A 21,889-nucleotide genomic window follows, 5' to 3' on the forward strand; every position below is an offset into this window, starting at 1 on the left:
GCGTTGCCGACGGAGACACCACAATCATCTGCTCCACCTCCTCCTTAGATGAGCCTTCCGCTTCAGACATGCCGACACACGCGTACTGACACCCCCACACACTCAGGGATATCTATATGGAGACAGTTCCCCAATAAGGCCCTTTGGAGAGACAGAGAGAGAGTATGCCAGCACACACCCAGCGCCAACTGACACTGGATACCAAATTCCCAGACAAACAGCGCTTTTATATAAATATACACTCACTGCGCCAATAAAAAGTGCCCCCCCCCCTCGCTTTTTTGCCCTCTGTCACCATGTTCAGCAGGGGAGAGTCCAGGGAGCCAGCTTCTCTGCAGTGCGCTGTGGAGAAAATGGAGCTGGATAGAGCTGGAGGATCAAGCTCCGCCCCCTCAGCGGCGGGCTTCGGCCCCGCTCAAATTTTCTATACTGGCGGGGGATTCTATAATATAATGCCTCCGCAGCCTCTATATATATTAGCCAGTCCCAAGAGGTTTATAATTGCTGCCCAGGGCGCCCCCCCTGCGCCCTGCACCCTTCAGTGTGTGTTGTGTGTGGGAGCAATGGCGCGCAGCGTTACCTCAGAGAAGATCTGAAGTCTTCAGCCGCCTTTGAAGTCTTCTTTCTTCTTATACTCACCCGGCTTCTATCTTCCGGCTCTGTGAGGACGGCGGCGGCGCGGCTCCGGGACGAACGGCGAGGGTGAGACCTGCGTTCCGACCCTCTGGAGCTAATGGTGTCCAGTAGCCTAAGAAGCAGAGCCCATCATTTAAGTAGGTCTGCTTCTCTCTCCTCAGTCCCACGATGCAGGGAGCCTGTTGCCAGCAGTGCTCCCTGAAAATAAAAAACCTAACAAAATTATTTTTCAGAGAAACTCAGGAGAGCTCCCCTGTAGTGCACCCAGTCTCCTCTGGGCACAGGATCTAACTGAGATCTGGAGGAGGGGTATAGAGGGAGGAGCCAGTGCACACCCATGTAAAGTTCTTTATAGTGCCCATGTCTCCTGCGGAGCCTGTCTATATCCCATGGTCCTTACGGAGTCCCCAGCATCCTCTAGGACGTAAGAGAAAAAGCACTCCCTAATATATAAGGATGTCAGCTGTTCCCCAAAGTACCCGGGGGTGGTAGGTCCCCGTAAAAATGTGTGGCGGTAAATCCTTTTCTCTTAGTCCGTAGAGGATGCTGGGGATGCTTCAAGAACCATGGGGTATAGACGGGATCACAGGAGACATGGGCACTTTAAGACTTTAAAAGGGATGTGAACTGGCTCCTCCCTCTATGCCCCTCCTCCAGACTCCAGTTATAGGAACTGTGCCCAGGGAGACGGACATTTCGAGGAAAGAATTTATTGTTAAACCACGGTGAGCATCTTACCAGCTCACACCTCAGTATGCCGCAGAACGTGGCATTCAATAGAACACCAGCCCACGGCATGAAGAATATGCAGCAATACGCTGACATAAAGCGTAACACAACCTGTGTGTGTAAACACAACCAATAACAGCACAACGCATGACATGGCATGATCATCATCAGCAACAGGCTGACGTAAACACAACACACCATGTGTGTAAACATACCCAATAACTGCAGATACAGTACGCACTGGGACGGGCGCCCAGCATCCTCTACGGACTAAGAGAAAAGGATTTACCGGTAGGTATTAAAATCCTATTTTCTCATACGTCCTAGAAGATGCTGGGGATGCTTCAAGAACCATGGGGTTTATACAAAAGCTCTAGAACGGGCGGGAGAGTGCGGACGACTCTGCAGCACCGAATGACCAAACAAGAGGTCCTCATCAGCCAGGGTATCAAACTTGTAAAACTTCGTAAAGGTGTTTGATCCCGACCAAGTAGTAGCTCGGCCAAGCTGTAATGCCGAGACCCCTCGGCCAGCCGCCCAGGATAAGCCTACCTTTCTAGCAGAACAGTACTTAACCAAGAACTAAGCAGTACTGAACTAAGTAACCACTGCAGGATCACGAAGCGCTGGGCGGGCGCCCAGCATCCTCTACAGACTACGAGAAAAGGATTTACCAGTAGGTAATTAAAATCCTATTTTCTCTTACATCCTAGAGGATGCTGGGGTACACATTAGTACCATGGGGATGTACCAAAGTTCCCAGAATGGGAGGGAGAGCGAGGCGGCTCCTGCAGAACTGATTGACCAAACTTTAGGTCCTCAGAGGCCAAATTATCAAACTTGTAAAACTTAGCAAACGCGTTCGACCCAGACCAAGTAGCCGCTCGGCAAAGCTGTAAAGCTGAGACACCCCGGGCAGCCGCCCAGGAAGAACCACCTTACGAGTAGAGTGGGCCTTAACAGATGTAGGACACGGCAATCCTGCCAAAGAATATACGCATGCTGGATAGTGAACCTGATCCAGCGAGAGATAGTCTGCTTAGAAGCAGGACACCTAATTTTCTTGGGATCATACAGGACAAACAGCTTTTTGGATTTTGCACGACCACCTCTAAAGAAAGTGGTAGGAGGCTTGGACTTTTTTTGCCTTAGCGGTCCGAAAGGACTGCGACACAGCTGAAGAAAATGGTTTCTTCGTAGAAGGTGTAGCAGAGGGAAAGAAAGGTGACTTACCCGCGGCTGCCGTGGAAATCCACGCATCCAATGCTTCCCCAAAAAGAGCCTGACCTGTGTAGGGTAGGTTCTCCACACTTCTCCTGGATTCTGCATCTGCAGACCATTGGCGTAGCTAGTCCCCTACGAGCTGAGACCGACATGGAAGATATCCATGCAGTCAGCGTACCCAGGTCCTTCAAGGATTCTACCATGAACCCCGCAGAATCCTGTATGTTATGTAAAAATAATTCAATTTCCCTTCTATCCATTGTATCCAAATCCTCTAGTAATGTGCCTGACCACTTTACTATGGCTTTAGAAATCCATGCACAGGCAATAGTGGGCCTTAACGCCACTCCTGAAGCCGTGTATATGGATTTGAGCATAGTGTCAATCTTACGATCAGCCAGTTCTTTTTAGACACTCTGGAGACAGATGCGTCAACTATGGGTGCCTTTTCCCAATTTTTCCTATCCTCCTCAGGGAAAGGAAAAGCAACCAGAACCCTTTTTGGGATCTGGAATTTTTTCTCCGGGTTTTCCCAGGATTTTTCAAATATAGCGTTTAATTCCTTTGACGCAGGGAAGGTTAGCGAGGCTTATTGTCAGTGAAGTAAGCCTCCTCAACCTGCTCAGGTGGCGTGTCATTAACGTTTAACACATCTCTAATGGCCTCAATCAACACCCTCAGCACGTCCCCATCACCGTCTGCTGTATCAGAGTCTGTATCCGTATCATCTTGCATAATCTGGGCAAGTGCACGTTTCTGTGGGAACATACTAGGGGATTTTGCAGGAATAGGAACATAACCTGACCAAACTGCCATAGAGTTCTTTAACACCCGAGTTTCAGTCTCAGTATTAGCTACACTGGTAGAGATCTGAGAGATCATCCCCTTAATAGAGGTCAACCACTCAGGCTCATTAATAGGGATCTGAGACAAGACATTACATTCCTGTATACATGGAATGGATTCCTTCTGAGAGGAAACATCCTCTGCAGCATATGACACAGAGTCCCTAGACATGGCTATGTGAGACAACACCCACCCACACCCACAGGGAAATGTCAGACACAGTTTCCCCCAAGGATGCCACAGAGAGACACAGAGATTGGAGCCAACCCACACACAGCGCTTACTGAGGTAGATATAATACAACTACCTAGCGCTTACTGTGTACCTTTATAGACTACACAGTATTTAACACAGCCTCCCCCTCCTTCTACAACCCCCTGGTACCGCACAGGATAGCTGAAGTTGCTTGGAGGGACAGCTCTCCCTGTCAGCGTCTCTGTACAGGATCTGCAGGCAGGAAAATGGCGCTGAACGCTGCTGGGTCCGCTCTGATGAGAAGCTCCGCCCCCTGAACACGGCGCTGCTCCCCGCTCTTCAAACCTTTATACTGGCCTGAGGATTTCAGCTGGCAGCGTAACAGAGGTCCCCGACAGGCTTGCTGACCAGTGTAGGACATCCCTTACAGTGCCACACTATGTACCACTGAGCCTCCAGAGCGCAGTTAATACTGCGCTTCCCACCCTGTTGCCGCCATCTTCACACTGGCTCCCCGCTTGCTAAGGGGGCCGTTGACTCACTCGCCACTAGAATCTTCAGGCTCTGTTAGGGGGTGGCGGCAGAGCTGTGGGAGTGAGCTGTCGCCTGGGGCGGCGAACGATCATACCCTCAGGAGCTAATGTCCTGTCAGCGGAGATAGTGGCTCAAAACACCTCAGGGCGGACACTTCCCCCCCCCCCCCCCCCCCCCCAAGTCCAAGGAAGCAGGGAGGCTGTTGCCAGCAGCCTCTCTGTGCATAACTTAACTATAAAAAATAATAAAACTAAAGAAGCTCTAGGAGCTCCCCTAGCTGTGACCAGCTCCTCTGGGCACATTTTCTAAACAGAGTCTAGTAGGAGGGACACAGAGGGAGGAGCCAGCCCACACTCTCAAACTATTAAAGGTCCTAGTAGACCAGTCTAAACCCATGGTACTATTGTGGACCCCAGCATCCCCTAGGACGCAAGAGGAAGTAAAATGCTTACCTGTAATGTTTTCCTGTGCACAGTCAAAAAGTTGTTGTGGTGTAAGAATCTGATCATCATCTGAACGTAGAAGGCTTGCTCAGTATGCTAAATTCACTGTGCCACCTACAACATCGCAAGGCTCTTTGCCACAAACAGTAACGGAAAAATGCCGCTCTGCTTCTATACAAAAATCATCTTTATAAGGGCATAAGTTGGCAAAGTTCATCTTGTTCTTAAGTTGTGTGGCTTACCCATCGGAGAAGTAAAGATTTTTTCTTGTGTGTGTGGTGGTGGGGGGGGGGGGATTTTTTAAATTTTTTCTTCAGGTAGTTTGAGATTTCTCCGGAAGCAGTAAACGGTCACTGTGTTGTGTTCCAGTCCGAGATAACATAGCTAAGAATCTGTTTTTATTTTACCCTTGTAATACACCTCAAATGGGAAAATTGTAGATAGGCCTATCACTGGTCCAATGATAGCTTTTTCATATGTGACCCAAATGGTCCAGGGACAGGTTAGGTTTGGGGGGGGGGGGGCTTAAATTCGCGACCAAGGGGCTTTTCATCACTATTTAAAGCCATCCCAAACCTATCCTGTACCACATGTAGTGGTCCAGAAAAATGTAAAGATGGGCCTATTCAACACAACTGAAGTGCCTTTCCGCTTATGTTTATGTGCCTGCGCAGAAGTGGAAGCAGTACCTATCTGTAGCATCTTGTCCTCAAACACACCTGAAGAGGAACATAGTTTTCAGTAATGTAGTGAAACTGAAAAAATATTGTTTTGTTAATTTTTAAATACAATTTTCATGGATCACTCAAAAACTAAAGCTCTTACAGCAAGTGATCCAAATAGAAAACTTTTGGGATTTATTAACAATAGTATGAGTGGGCTGGGCTCAGGAGACCAGCGTTTGATATCTTTAGATTGCTGGCTGGGGGGGGGGGGGGAAGGGGGGGGCGCAACAATGATGCACGATGCCCCTTGCTCTCTGCGCTCGCCACAGGTTCTATTCCCACTCTAGGAGTTGAAATAGTCGCCGTCAGTCGTCATGCTGACTATCGGGCTCAGAATCGGGCGGGATCCAGTCGTCGATATAGTGACCAGCGGTATCCCAACTACATCCCATATGAGCAGTTTGAGATTTTTTTTCTCTAAAAATTCCAAAAATTTGGTGTGGAATAACCCTTCACCATTCTTTAAAAATAATTAAATACTATTGAATAAAAAAAAAACACTAACACATGAGACTCAACGCCTTACCCTCATGCCCAATACCAGGAAACCAATCTCTTCCATCAGGGGGTACTTGCTGACTTGCTGTTGAATCTTCTCAGCCGATGCAAACGGATCATAACTCTTTTGGCCTATTTTGACATCCATAATACATGGCTTGCTAAATTTACGAGTTACATCTTCCAGTTTTAAATACAGATCTGCAATGAAAATAGCTATTTTTTAAATACAGCATTGCATCTCTGCACTGAGCAATACTTATTAAGCTAGTAAAATATGAATAGCTGGCCAAATAAAAAAGGTTCACATTTCCTGCAGATATCTTCATAATGGTTTAATTGGAACATTTTACCAATGACACTCGCTACAACCAACTATGTAGTAATTAGCATCTACCTGTAAGTATTTCCAAATCACATACCGCATCTCAATACATGACAAGCTTTCAGAGAGTAACAATCCAAAAATAGGCTATACAGTTAAACAGTCCCCTTCGCTGGCATGGGTTAGTTAGTGCCATGATTGTTCTTAAAAAGGCCCTATTGCCATATTTTAGACTTAGCTGCTGCATTACTGAGAATTATTTGTCACGTACTCAAACAAAACTATATATAGATAACACATACTATCAGTGGACATTTTAGAAGTACTCAAAAAATAAATATGTAAAGGGTCAAATTATGCTGGGTCTACAAATCTCACTTCCACAAAACTACAGATGTGTCCTCATACATGTAAGGGGCAATTCAATTGTGTTAACAGTGACAATAATTAACGGGCGCCACGGAAGGAAATCAATTGAATTCTCCCCCTAGCCTCAATTTGGCATGAGACTAAAGGTGCCTGGCGCAAGTAAGCCACCCGTTACTGTGCGAATCTGCTAACGCCAGGCGTCTTTTAAGACTGCAATGCGATGTGACTATGATGCACCAGGAAACTGCTCTGATTAATTTGATATGTTACAACTGTATATCTGTGTGCGTCTCAGTCTGTATACGAAGCACAATTAAATTTGTCATGAAAAGAAAAAGCCACTGCCACTGTATAGCAACACTACAGATACAGAGCAGCGCCTGGCATGCCAAGAGGGTCTGTTTGGCGCAACTGCAATAATAGTGTATGAGGGGGATGTAGTTGGCATCCAAACGTTCACTATGCCAGTTGTCAGAAGACCAGTAGCAGAATCCTGACAGGCAGAATCCCAAAAGTAAGTATGCTGGTTAGGGTTAGGCTGCAGGAGGAGAGGTTAGGGAGACGGTAAGAGGTAGTGTACACTTACCCTTCAAAAAGTGTCAGGATTCTAACAGTAGGGATGCTGCTGTCTGTATTTTGACCATCAGCATCCTGACTATCAGGATCCCGTATACAACCAGTATGAGGACACATCTGTATAAGCTCTTATGAGTGTCTTCCCACTAGAAGGAAACATTTTATTTAGTTGGCAAACAGTTTTTGGAAGATAAGATAAAGCCACAATGAAATGGAAAGTATGATACTGCAAGGACTGTCTGCCCTTATTTCCAGCTGCAGAAAGAGTAAGAACCAGTCCCATACAAACACACTGATTCCATTCACATGCCCTGAGAGATAAAGGAATATCTGGAGTCAGTGTAACTAAAAAAGCTGCATACTCCCACAATACTAACATGCTTTAACTGGTCAGTTACAATTAGGAAATAAAGAGGTATAATATATATAGAATACCATTTGTAGATCCTGGTGGTGACCATATGCCAAAATATTTTGGTAAAAAAGTCTGCAGGTCACAGAGTTTAGGATTAGTGCAGTCACTTGTGAAAACCTGTGGCAAGAAAGAGAATTTAGACAGAAATGTACTAGACATGTGGCCATTTTGCTGTAATTCCTGGCTACGGTCTCTTTACAGGCAGCATCTGTGAAATGTTAGTGACCGATGATAAACCTGGTTTCTGGGAAAAGAACACATCAAACACACAGTAGCTGTGAAGTAAACTATCTGCCTAATAAACCTGGAATAGAGCAAATGTGTATATTTCACTGGTTCAAATCCCTAACTAACTTGCCAAATATAAGACATGAAGTAGCAAAACCAAGGAAAAAGAAAACCCCCAGCAAGTCAGTGTTATTACTCCTCATGGCTTGTATTATGCGATAAAACCTCGGGGGGGAGGGGGGGGAAGCAAATGCTAGAATTATTGTAGTCTCAAGAAAACTGACTAATCCAGCCTGTAGCATACTCACCATGTTATAGAAGTCCAGTTCTCTTGGTCCACGAGGTGGAGGCTGTAATTGTTTTAAGACAGTCCCATCAGGATGCTGCAGTATGCCTTAAAATGAAAACATTGATATATTATAAGCGTATAATTTGTTTCATTGGAGGGGGGGGTGACTAGGGTCAAACTTGTAAAGCATGATTAACAGAACAATTGCCTACACAGAGTGGTAGCTGCTATGTTGTGGGATAATGCAATTCCCATAAGGATGCAGCCTATTATTTCACTGGGAACACGTAAAAACTCTGTCACAAGACGTAGTCCTCCTAAAATCAAGAGGGGTTGAGGACACTGGACTTGACACAGTCTGTGTTGTTTTACTCTCTGTTCCCCTCACCCTATTTGTGTACTACCAAAGGCCATCTAGATTGTAAGCGCTCAATAGTTTGCCTTCAACTCACTCATTCTTCTGTATCTAGGGTCCAGAAAGACAATGCATGAAGAGAAACCTTTCTGATGGGTCTTTCTTCTAGCAGCTCACTCAGAGGCTTTTCTACGTCAGATCCCCTTGATACAACAGTTGCTCTTATATTCTATTTCTCTTACGTCCTAGAGGATGCTGGGGGTCCACATTAGCACCATGGGGTATAGACAGGTCCACTAGGAGCCATTGGCACTTTAAGAGTTCGAGAGTGTGGGCTGGCTCCTCCCTCTATGCCCCTCCTACCAGACTCAGTTTAGAAAATGTGCCCGGAGGAGCCGGTCACAGCTAGGAGAGCTCTAGATTTTCTCTAGTAAAGTTGTTTTTTAGAGTTTATTCTTTTACAGGGAGGCTGCTGGCAACAGCCTCCCTGCTTCGTGGGACTAGGGGCAGGGGGGGGGGAGGGGGAGTAGTGTCCACCCTGCGGGGTCTGAGCCACTATCTCCGCTGACAGGACACTGGGCTCCTGAGGGGATCAAACGTTCCCCGCCACAGGGGATCGCTCACCCCGGCAGCATGCCGCCATCCCCTTACAGAGCCAGAAGATCAGTGGTGAGTCAGTCACCAGCCCACCTAGCAAGCGGGGAGCCGGTGTGAAGATGGCGGCAACAGGGTATGGAGCGCAGCACTAAATGCGCTCCGGGGCTCAGCGGTACACAGTGCGGCGCTGTGAGGGGCGCCCTGAGCCAGCGCCTACACCCTACACTGACCACCAAGCCTGTCAGGGTCCCAGGATCGCTGCCAGCAAAACTCCTCAGGCCAGTATAATCTTCAGAAGAGCGGGAAGATAGCGCCATTAAGGGAGCGGAGCTTCTCCTCAGAGCAAACACAGCAGCATTCAGCACCATTTTCCTGCCTGCAGAAGCGCCGTCAGTGAGAGCTGTCACTCCATTTCAACTCCAACTATCTCTTACGGTACCAGGGGGTTGTAGAAGGTGGGGGGGGGGGGGGCTGTGTACAGACTGTGTAACCTATTATGGTGCACAGTCAGCGCTGGTTGGGGGTCTCCCTATAACTTTGAAGCGCTGTGTGTGGGTTGGCTCCAATCTCTGTCTCTCTCTTGCCATTCTTGGGGGTAAAACGGTGTGTGTCCCCGTGTGTGTGTGGTCTCCATTAAGCTATGTCCAGGGACCCTGTATCATATGCTGCAGAGGATATGTCCTCTCAGGATGATCCCATTCCATGTAATCAGGATTGCACTGTCTTAGCGCAGATACCAGCCAGGGAGCCTGAATGGTTATCCTCTATCAAATCTATGATTTCTCAGATTTCTACTAGGGTTGCACAGAATTAATCTGCAACTCAGGTTTTACAGAACTCTATGGCAGTTTGGTCCGGTTCTGTTACCTCAGGGCCCCTCACTGTAGGTTCCCACAAACGTGCTCTTGCCCAGATTATGCAAGATGACACGGATACCGATTCTGACACGGTGGTGATGTGCTGAGGGGGGCCGCATCTCTTGTAAAAGGGGTGCAGTTGATGATAGAGTCTATTAGGGATGTGTTGAATATTGCCGATACAACACCTGAGCAGGTTGAGGAGGCTTACTTCACTGACAGGTTGAGGAGGCTAACCTTCCCTGCGTCCAAAGAATTAAATGCTATAGTTGAGAAAGCATGGGAAAACCCGGAGAAAAAATTCCAGATCCCTAGAAGGGTTCTGGTTGCTTTCCCCTTCCCTGAGGATAGGAAAAAATAGGAAAACCCACCTATAGTGGACGCGTCTATATCCAGACTCTCAAAAAAGGTGGTTTTACCTGTTCCAGGATCTATCGCCTTAAAAGAGCCTGGCTGATCGCAAAATTGATACTACGCTTAAATCCATATACACAGCTTCAGGGGCGATACTACGTCCCACTAACGCCTGTGCATGGATTTCCAAAGCTATAGTAAAGTGGTCAGGCACGTTACTTGAGGATTTGGATACAATGGATAAAAATTATGTTGAATTGTTTTTACGTAACATTCATGATTCTGCAGGATTTATGATGTAATCAATGAAAGACCTGGGTGCCATGGCTGCAGGGATATCTTCCATGTCTGTCTCAGCTCGTAGGGGGCTTTGGCTGCGCCAGTGGTCTGCTGACGCGGAATCCAGGAGAGGTGTGGAGACCCTACCCTACACAGGTCAGGATCTTTTTGGGGATGCGTGGATTTCCACGGCTACAGCAGGTAAGTCTCCTTTTCTTCCCTCAGCTGCAGCTGCTACGAAGAAACCCTTTTCTTCAGCTGCATCACAACCCTGTCGGACAGCCAAAGCAAGAAAGACCAAGCCATCCAACACCTTCTTTAGAGGAGGTCGGCCAAAATCCAAGAAACCTGCTGTTGCGGGTTCCTAGGAACAGAAACCTAATTCAAGTACGCCAAAGCCCTCAGCATGACGGTGGACCGCGTGGCCTGGAGGTGGGGCCGGGGGGGGCGAGACTCAGGCATTTCAGTCACGTCTGGGTGTCGTCCGGCCTGGATCCCTGGGTGCAAGATATTGTGTCCCAGGGGTTCAGGTTGGAATTTCAAGATATCCCTCCTCACAGATTCTGCAAATCAGGCTTGCCAGCTTTGCTGGCAGACAGGGCTATCCTACAGAAAGCCATCCAAAAGTTGGTGGAGGCACAGGTTATTGTACCAGTTCCACTCCATATGCAATATTCGAACCTTTTCGTGGTACCGAAACCGGATGGTTCGGTCAGACCCATTCCGAACTTAAAATCGCTAAACCCATTCCTGAGGGAGTTCAAGTTCAAAATGGAGTCTCTAAGGGAGGTGATATCAGGGCTGGAGGAGGGGGAATTCCTGATATCCAGGGATACCAAGGATGCGTACCTCCACATTCCGATTTGGCCGCCGCATCAAGCTTATCTCCGATTCGCACTGTTGGACTGTCATTTTAAACTCCAGGCCCTGCCATTCGGCCTCTCCACAGCACCAAGAGTATTCACCAAGGTGATGGCAGAAATGATGGTTCTCCTCCACATACAGGGGATGAACATAATTCCATATCTGGATGATCTGCTGATAAAGGCATCGTCCAAGGAGAAGCTGTTACAGTCCATTGTTCTCATGACCCATATACTCAGGGAACACTGTTGGATCTTGAATCTTCCAAAATAACATTTGGAACCAACGAGGAGGTTGTCCTTTCTGGGAATGATCCTCAACACGGAAGTGCAGGGGGTGTTTCTTCCAGAGGGAAAAGCGTTGGTGATACAAACAATTGTCCGAGATGTCCTGAAGCCAGCCCGGGTGTCTGTTCATTAGTGCATTCGCCTTCTGGGGATGATGGTGGCCTCTTACGAGGCTTTGCAGTACGGGAGGTTTCATGCTCGGTCCTTCCAGCTGGGTCTCCTGGAAAAGTGGTCGGGATCTCATCTACACATGCACCAGAGAATACGTCCGTCGCCAAAGGCCAGGATTTCACTCATCTGGTGGCTACAATTACCTCACCTTCTGGAGGGCCACAGGTTCGGGATTCAGGACTTGTCCTTCTAACCATGGATGCAAGTCTCCGGGGCTGGGGCGCAGTCACTGAAGGGGAAACCTTCCAAGGAAGGTGGTCAAGTCTGGAAGATGGCCTACAGATAAACATTCTGGAACTAAGAGCCGTCTACAACGGTCTTCTCCAAGCGGCCTATCTTCTCAGAAATCAGGCCATTCAAGTGCAGTCGGACAATGTAACGACAGTGGCTTACATACACCGACAGGGCGGAACGAAGAGCAGAGCTGCAATGTCAGAGGTAACAAGAATCATCCTCTGGGCAGAAAAACACGTGTTGGCACCGACAGCAATCTTCAGTCCGGGAGTAGACAACTGGGAAGCGGACTTCCTCAGCAGACACGATATCCATCCAGGGGACTGGGGTCTCCATCCGGAGGTGTTCAAGGAGGTAACAGATCTTTGGGGTGTACCCCAAATAGACATGGACTCTCGCCTCAACAAGAAGCTTCGGCGCTATTGTTCCAGGTTGAAGGACCCGCAAGCAGTGGAGGTGGACGCCCTAGTGACTCCGTGGGTATTCCAGTCGGTGTACGTGTTTCCACCACTCCCACACATTCCAAGAGTGCTCAAGCTCGTAAGGAGAACAAGGGTTCAAGCGATCCTCATTGCTCCAGACTGGCCAAGAAGGTCTTGGTACGCGGATCTACTGCTAGAAGAGCCGAGGCCTCTTCCTCTTCGCGAGGACCTGCTGCAGCAGGGGCCGTTCGCCTATCAAGACTTACCACGGCTACGTTTGAAGGCATGGAGGTTGAACGCCAGATACTAGCTCGGAGGGGCATTCCGGACAAGGTTATTCCTACCCTGATACAGGCTAGGAAAGGAGTAGCGTCTAAACATTACCATCGTATTTGGAAAAAATATGTATCTTGGTGGGAGACCAAGAAGTTTCCTATGGTGGAGTTTCAACTGGGACGGTTTCTCCTCTTCCTGCAAGCAGGCGTGGATATAGGCCTGAGGTTAGGATCCATAAAGGTCCAAATTTCGGCCCTATCCATTTTCTTCCAGAAACAATTGGCTGCCCTCCCTGAGGTTCAGACTTTTTTGAAGCGAGTTCTGCACATCCAGCCTCCCTTTGTACCGCCTACGGCACCCTGGGATCTTAAAGTTGTGTTGCAGTTCCTCCAGTCGCATTGGTTTGAGCCTCTACAGGAGGTTGAGGTCAAGTTTCTCACGTGGAAGGCTGTCACTTTGTTGGCCTTAGCTTCTGCTAGGCATGTGTCAGAGTTGGGGGCTTTGTCCTGTAAAAGCCCATACTTGAATTTCCATGAAGATAGAGCTAAACTCCGGGACACGTCAGCAGTTTCTTCCAAAGGTTGTGTTGGCATTTCATATGAACCAACCTATTGTGGTGCCAGTTGCAACGATTCCTCAATCTCATCAAAGTCCTTAGATGTTGTAAGGGCTCTAAAACCCTAATGTGAGGAGGACTGCTCGTCACAGAAAAATTGAACTCTGTTTGTCCTGTATGATCCCAAGAAAATTGGGTGTCCTGCTTCTAAGCAGACAATTTCTCGCTGGATCAGGTTCACTATCCAGCATGCGTATTCTACGGCAGGCTTGCCGTGTCCTATGTCTGTTAAGGCCCACTCTACTCGTAAAGGTGGGTTCTTCCTGGGCAGCTGCCTGGGGTGTCTCGGCTTTACAACTCTGCCGAGAGGCTACTTGGTCAGGGTCGAACACGTTTGCAAAGTTTTACAAGTTCGATACTTTGGCCTCTGAGGACCTTAAGTTTGGTCAATCGGTTCTGCAGGAGCCCCCGCGCTCTCCCTCCCGTTCTGGGAGCTTTGGTACATCCCCATGGTACTAATGTGGACCCCAGCATCCTCTAGGACGTAAGAGAAAATAGGATTTTGGTTACCTGCCGGTAAATCCTTTTCTCGTAGTCCATAGAGAATTCTGGGCACTCGCCCAGCGTTTCGTTTTCCTGCAGTGGTTATCTGGTTCAGTACAACTTTGGTTTTTAGTTAAGTACTGCATTGTTACTTGGTACGTAATGTTTCAGCAGTTGCAGAGTTTCAAGCTGGTTAGCTTGTTTTGCCTTGTGTGTGAGCTGGTGTGAAACTCGCCACTATCTGTGTATAATCCTTCTCTTGAAGATGTCCGTCTCCTTGGGCACAGTTTCTAGACTGAGTCTGGTAGGAGGGGCATACAGGGAGGAGCCAGCCCACGCTCTCAAACTCCTAAAGTGCCAATGGCTCCTAGTGGACCAGTCTATATCCCATGGTACTAATGTGGACCCCAGCATCCTCTACGGACTACGAGAAAAGGATTTACCGGTAGGTAATTAAAATCCTATTTTCTTAATATAGTGGAAATTCCAATCAGCAAATGTTTATATATTTTCTTACAGCTTCCACCTGCCATGGAACCGTCTATGATGGGAATTCAATCGTTTTGGGCGTCTAATTATCCCGTCTTAAAGGGACTGTTTAGGCACCCAAACAACTGCCAGTATTCAATGGTGTTTGGGCGCCCATGAATATTGTGCAAGTCATGCACAATCACAGGGTTTAGCCATGTAAAACATCTAAACCCATCTAAAGTTCTGCTTTGGGCACCCAAAGTAATGCTGGATGCCTAAAGTGGTGAGTTTGCATATATTTTCTCTCACTCCTTAGGAGGCAACAAGAAAGAAAAAAAAAAAAAAAAGGGTCCTCCTTTGCTAAAGGATGCACAAACAATTTAATTGCTGCCTTCAGGAGCCATCTAGTGGCGGGCACAATAGAAACAACTGAATACACACCAGTGTTTGACAACTTATTTATTTCCAACGCCTTAGAATTGACCAAGGTTATTTACTAGAGTTGGCGCCACAAGCGACAATATTTACTCAACTTTAAGTTCATCACCAGGCATGTATATATTGCGTGTGTGTGTGCGCGCGTGTGTACACACACACACTCTACCAGGAAAATATTTGAGAAGAAACCCCTTTACCCAGATTTTAATCAAATTGAAGAAGTTCTACGTTTAATGGAGTTAAACGCATACAATAACAATTGGGAATAAAAAAAAAAAAAAAGAAAGAAATCAAGTATCAACGGGGCATATTCAATTGTGGCGCACAACCTGCTGGCCATCTGAAGGAATGGGCATCTATCGGAGCTATTCAATTGTTTCTCCGATAGACACCCATTAGCAGCAGTCAGGTTTTTTTTTCTCAAAGCCTCAGGAGGTGAGAGAAAAAAAGTGCTAATAAATCAGTAGTTTAGGCTCCCAAACTGGGACTTTGGACGCCCATTCAAGCTCTTTAGAAAGGTTTAGCCACTTTTGGGCTTGATTCAATTCTGCGTAGATTGAATAGCGCCGGGAATAAGCTCCAGTGCTATTCAATTCAGTGCGCTGTGACACCCGACGAAAGGATTTCTTCTTGCACCACTCCAGTGGGGTGTGAGCAGAAATCTGACAAAAGTGCTGGCACAATGCAGATTTCTGCCCTTAGTGCGGTGGAAACAGAATCGCGCCGAGCACTTTAGACGAGAGAATACCGATTCTCGCAGCAAAACACCCTGTTTAGTCCGAATGTAACCGGCCGACCCCGGCATGACAGCGCACTGAATTGAATAGGCTAATTCCCGGCGCATTCTACTGAATTGAGCAGTTTGCGTGCCTAAATCTGGAGCCGTCAGGTGCCTTAACTGGTAATGGGAGTCTGATCGAAGCAACAATTGAATTGATCCAATAAACGCCCATCAGGGGGCACAGAAAACACCTGAATCTGCCCCAATTTGTTTAACAAAATGTAATCTAAACTTCTGACTCAAATAAGTCACCTGCAGATATAACTGCCAAATAAACTCATAGAATTCTTTCTAAAACGGAAATCATTTTTCAGGAAGTTATTCCCAACACGTTTTAACACTAATTAATCCGTCTCACCACTTAGCTGCTGCTTCTTACTAAGGTAATAGTTTAGACCTAAACCTCTTACTAGTGTATTGCCTAGGGCCGGTTGGCTTGTGCTGGCCTGGGGGATCCCGTGCTCTGGACTTGAAAGATAAACTGGGTACACACTAGCCGATATATCGACCGTTCTATTGAATGACCGATATATCGATGGCCCGTCAACCAGTGTGTACAGACAATATGTCTGTGAACGCAGTCGTTCACAGACATATCGGGTAGGCCTTGCTGCACACACAATGACAATATATCTACAGATATACTGGCGCATCGTGTGTGTATGGGCACTTGCTGCAGAAGGCACTGGTGATTGACAGCTCAACTGTGTGGGCGTATGTAAATGCCCGTCCATTGATCTGCAGATATATTGATCAGTGTGTATCCACCATTAGTGTTTAGGGATCCATCACAAGGTCACGGTGGGTGGGTTCATACTTTTGCCCAAAACTATGTCAAGTACCTCAAATTTACTGCATGTTATATTGCAGAGTTTACTCTAATTATTCTGATTAGCAGTGTTCAGCATTTAGGGGGTTATTCAGAGATGAACGCAGATTGCTGTATACGCAGCCATGTCTGAGTTCATCTCTGCACATGCTGGGGGCCGCCACGTGTCACATGCAGCTTCCCCGAAAACGGTTCCAGCCTGCTCCGTTCTCCTGGCGCTCCCACCGCAGCACCGTAACTCCACCCCCACAACACCCACACCTGTCAATCACATTGCGGCGATGCAGCCGCAATGTGTAAGGTCACGCACGTGCTCATCGGCCGATGCGTGTACCACCTGGGTGCGGTGGCTGCGAGTGACCACACGGCTGCGTACAGGTCTGAATCGAGCCCTTACAGTGTGCACCTGTTTTCTTTTGTTTCTATGTAGAAGTTCCCACAAATCTGTTGCACTTGTAGTTTGCTCTGCTTTCACCCTTCTGCCCAGTTCATTCCAAACCAACTCAACAGAGTTTAAGTCTGAAGACTGTGCTGGCCATTTAATGATTTGAAGCCTAGCGTCGTCTTGTTCTTTCCTCTAAGGTAGTTATGCCATAGCCTGGAAGTATGTTTTGGTTTATTAATTAGTTTGCTGTAGGGATGAACCCTTGACCAACTTTATGCATAGACCAGAGTATATTAAAATAAGAATTTACTCACCGGTAATTCTATTTCTCGTAGTCCGTAGTGGATGCTGGGTACTCCGTAAGGACCATGGGGTATAGACGGGCTCCGCAGGAGACTGGGCACTCTTAAAAGAAAGATTAGGTACTATATCTGGTGTGCACTGGCTCCTCCCTCTATGCCCCTCTTCCAGACCTCAGTTAGGGAAACTGTGCTCGGAAGAGCTGACATTACTAGGAAAGGATTTGGAATCCAGGGTAAGACTCATACCAGCCACACCAATCACACTGTACAACTCGTGATAACTATACCCAGTTAACAGTATGAACAATAACTGAGCCTCTCTCAACAGATGGCTCATACAATAACCCTTTAGTTAAGCAATAACTATATACATGTATCGCAGAGAGTCCGCACTTGGGACGGGCTCCCAGCATCCACTACGGACTACGAGAAATAGAATTACCGGTGAGTAAATTCTTATTTTCTCTGACGTCCTAGTGGATGCTGGGTACTCCGTAAGGACCATGGGGATTATACCAAAGCTCCCAAACGGGCGGGAGAGTGCGGATGACTCTGCAGCACCGAATGAGCAAACTCAAGGTCCTCCTCAGCCAGGGTATCAAACTTGTAGAATTTTGCAAAAAAGTGTTTGAACCCGACCAAGTAGCAGCTCGGCAAAGTTGTAAAGCCGAGACCCCTCGGGCAGCCGCCCAAGAAGAGCCCACCTTCCTCGTGGAATGGGCTTTTACTGATTTAGGATGCGGCAGTCCAGCCGCAGAATGTGCAAGCTGAATCGTGCTACAGATCCAGCGAGCAATAGTCTGCTTTGAAGCAGGAGCACCCAGCTTGTTGGGTGCATGCAGGATAAATAGCGAGTCAGTTTTTCTGACTCTAGCCGTCCTGGAAACAAAGTTTCAGGGCCCGGACTACGTCCAGCAACTTGGAATCCTCCAAGTCCCTAGTAGCCGCAGGCACCACAATAGGTTGGTTCAAATGAAACGATGATACCACCACCTTACGGAGAAATTGGGGACGAGTCCTCCATTCTGCCCTTTCCATATGGAAGATCAGATATGGGCTTTTACATGACAAAGCCGCCAATTCTGACACACGCCTAGTCCAAGCTAAGGCCAAAAGCATGACCACTTTCCACGTGAGATATTTTAGCTCCACGGTCTTAAGTGGCTCAAACCAGTGGGATTTTAGGAATCCAACACACGTTAAGATCCCAAAGTGCCACTGGAGGCACAAAAGGGGCTGAATATGCAGCACCCCTGTAACAACGTCCGAACTTCAGGCAGTGAAGCCAGTTCTTTTTGAGAGAAAAAGGGATAGGGCCGAAATCTTGGCCTTTATGGATCCTAATTTTAGGCCCATAGTCACTCCTGACTGTAGGAAGTGCAGGAATCGACCCCCCTGGAATTCCTCTGTAGGGCCTTCCCGGCCACACACCAAGCAACCTATTTTCGCCATATACAGTGAAAAAGTCTTGCTGTCACGTCTTTCCTAGCCTTTATCAGCGTAGGAATAACTACATCCGGAATGCCCTTTTCCGCTAGGATCCGGCGTTCAACCGCCATGCCGTCAAACGCTGCCGCGGTAAGTCTTGGATCAGACAGGGTCCCTGTTGCAACATGTCCTGACTGAGAGCCAGAGGCCATGGGTCCTCTGAGAGCATTTCTTGCAGTTCCGGGTACCGAGTCCTTCTTGGCCTATCCGGAGCAAAGAATATTGTTCACACTCCTCCGTTTATTACAATTCTCAGCCCTTGGGTCTGAGAGGAAGAGGAGGGAATATATAGACCGACTGGAACACCCACGGTGTTACTAGTGCGACCACAGCTATCGCCTGAGAGTCCCTTGACCCAGCGTAAAACCTTTTTTATCTTTTTATTGAGGTGGGATGCCATGTAGTCCACCTGAGGCAGTTTCCATCAATTTGCAAAACTGCGTGAAGACTTCCTGATGAAGTCACCACTTTCCCGGGTGGAGGTCGTGTCCACTCCCGGAATGAACACTGCTGACAGTGCGCTTACTTGATTCTCCGCCCAGCGAAGAATTCTGGTGGCTTCTACCCTCGCCACCCTGCTCATTGTGCCGCCCTGGCGGTTTACATGAGCCCCTGCGTTCTAACTGGATCAGAACCGGTTGGTCGCGAAGCAGGAACTCCGCTTGACTTAGGGCGTTGTATATGGCCCTTAGTTCCAGGATATTGATATGAAGGCAAGTCTGTTGGCTTGACCATAAACCTTGGAATTTTCTTCCCTGTGTAACTGCCCCCCACCCTCGGAGGCTTGCATCCGTGGTCACCAGGACCCAGTCCTGAATGCCGAATCTGCGGCCCTCGAGAAGGTGAGCACTCCGCAGCCACCACAGGAGAGACACCCTGGCCCTGGGGGATAGGGTGATTAACCGATGCATCTGAAGATGTGATCCGGACCACTTGTCCAGTAAGTTCCATTGTCCTTGCATGGAACCAGCCGAAGGGGATGGCCTCGTATGATGCCATCATCCTTCCCAGGACTCAAGTGCAGTGATGCACTGACACCTGTTTTGGTTTTCAATAGATTCCTGACCAGTGTCATGAGCTCCTGAGCTCTCTCTATCGGGAGATAAACCCTCTTCTGGTCTGTGTCTAGGATCATGCCTAGGCGAGGCAGATGAGCGGTAGGAACCAACTGCGACTTCGGAATATATAGAATCCAGTCGTGTTGCCGTTTCACTTCCAGAGAAGGTGATACGCTGTCCAGCAACTGCTCTCTTGATCTCGCTTTTATGAGGAGATCATCCAAGTATGTGATAATAGTGACACCTTGCTTCCTCAGGAGCACCATTATATACGCCATTATCTTGGTGAAATTGGTAATGACAATCCCGTACCGCAATTCTGAGGTACGCCTGATGAGGTGGATTAATGGGGACACGAAGGTATGCATCCTTTATGTCCCGATTCATTTCAGGCTTGCAATGACCGCTCTTAGCGATTCCATCTTGAACCTGAACCTTTTCAGGTATATGTTCAGGGATTTTAATTCAATATGGGTCTAACCGAACCGTCTGGTTTCGGGATTATAACATGGTCAAATAATAACACCCTCTTGTTGAAGGAGGGGACCCTTGACCACCACCTGTTGAAGATACAATTTACGAATTGCAGTTAACACTGGCTCCCTCTCTTGGGGGGAAGCCCGCCGGGTCCTCGGTGAGGGGGCATCTTCTTACAGTCCAGCCTGTATCCCTGCGATACAATTTCTATTGCCCAGGGATCTAACAGGGAGTGAACCCACTTGTGGCTGAACTTACGAAGGAGTGTCCCCACCAGGCCTAGCTCCGCCTGTGGAGCCCCAGCGACATGCGGTGGATTTTTGTAGAGGCCGGGGAGGACTTCTGTTCCTGGGGACAAGCTGTGTTGTACAGCTTCTTCCCTCTGCCCCCGGCTCTGACAAGAAAGGACGCACCTCAGACTTTCTTGTTTCTTTATTCGAAAAGCTGCATTTAATAATGTCGTGCTTTCCTAGGCTGTGCAGGAATATAAGGCAAAATATCAGAATTACCAGCTATAGCTGTGGAGACCAGGCCCGAGATCCTTTCTCCACACAATCCTCAGCCTTCCATATGCCTCTTAAGTCGGCATCATCTGTCCAATGTATATTCTACAGGACACGTCAAGCAGAAATCGACATAGCTTTTGTCTCTAGGACCCAGTATACTCATGTCCCTTTGGGCATGCTTTATAATTATATATCTATCACTTAAGACAGCATCTTAAAATATTTATATGCATACTAGGGTCTCAATCTCTGCTGATAAGGTACCTGTCCACGCTGCCACAGCGCTATAAACCCATGCCGACACAATCGCCGGTCTGGGTAGTATACTAGAATGTGCACACTATCTGCAGGATCCCTGAGAATAGCTAGTGCAAACAGGACACCCAAGGGGAAGATTCTCAACACATCCTGGCCCTAGTGGGGAAAGGATACAGCCTGAGAATTCTATTGTGGGAAGCTGCCGTCTCTTGTCTGGAGATTTCCGCTCTCTTTTTCCTCATGAGAGGAGGGAAATTTACCTCAGCATTCTCCCCCTTAACATGTGTACTCTCGTGTCAGGGACAGATGAGTCATCAGTGATATGCAAATCATCTTTTATTCCAATAATCATATATTGAATATCTTTTAGCCCTCTTGGCTGTAACTTTGCATTATCGTAGTCGACAGTGGAGTTAAACTCCGTGTCGATACTTTGTTATTTTGGATAGTGAGCATAGAGAGACTCTGAAAGACTCTGTGACATAGGGACAGACCAGGGTAGATTTCCTTTCTGTTCCCTAACCTTTTGTGCAATAATTTTACCTCAGCACTTACACATATCCAAACAGGTGTCGGCGTTGTTGACGGAGACACCCTCCCACACACTTATCCGCTCTATCACCTCCTTAGAGGAGCCTTTTACCTCAGACATGTCGACACACGCGTACCGACACACCACACACACAGGGGATGCTCTATTTGAAGACAGTTCCCCCACCAGGCCCTTTGGAGAGACAGAGAGAGAGTATGCCAGCACACACCACAGCGCTATATAATACAGGGATGTACACTATACTGAGTGATTTTTCCCCTATAGCAGCTTATGTACACAGTTTTGCGCCTAAATTTATGTGCCCCCCCTCTTTTTTACCCTTTGTGTACCAGGATACTGCAGGGGAGAGCCTGGGGAGCTTCTTTCCAGCTGAGCTGTGAAGAGAAAATGGCGCCGGTGTGCTGAGGAAGAAGGCCCGGCCCCCTCAGCGGCGGGCTTCTGTCCTTTTATGTACTTTAATGGCGGGGGTTAATGCACATATACAGTTTATCAGACTGTATTATGTGCTTTTCGCCA

The 21,889-nt window shown here is 47.7% G+C and overlaps 1 protein-coding gene across 1 annotated transcript in view; it reads right to left on the minus strand.

Moving 5' to 3' along the window:
• Positions 1-21,889, minus strand: part of IPMK (inositol polyphosphate multikinase) — an 83,417-nt gene that overhangs the window by 48,242 nt on the left and 13,286 nt on the right. The window contains exons 2-4 of the mRNA XM_063961741.1: positions 8,052-8,137; positions 7,536-7,632; positions 5,859-6,031 (exon numbers count right to left, since the gene is read on the minus strand). Of these exons, the coding sequence (XP_063817811.1) occupies positions 5,859-6,031; positions 7,536-7,632; positions 8,052-8,137 (356 nt within the window). The remainder of the gene's footprint in view (positions 1-5,858; positions 6,032-7,535; positions 7,633-8,051; positions 8,138-21,889) is intronic.

Source organism: Pseudophryne corroboree, chromosome 3, assembly GCF_028390025.1.
Source record: "Pseudophryne corroboree isolate aPseCor3 chromosome 3, aPseCor3.hap2, whole genome shotgun sequence".
NCBI lineage: Eukaryota > Metazoa > Chordata > Amphibia > Anura > Myobatrachidae > Pseudophryne > Pseudophryne corroboree.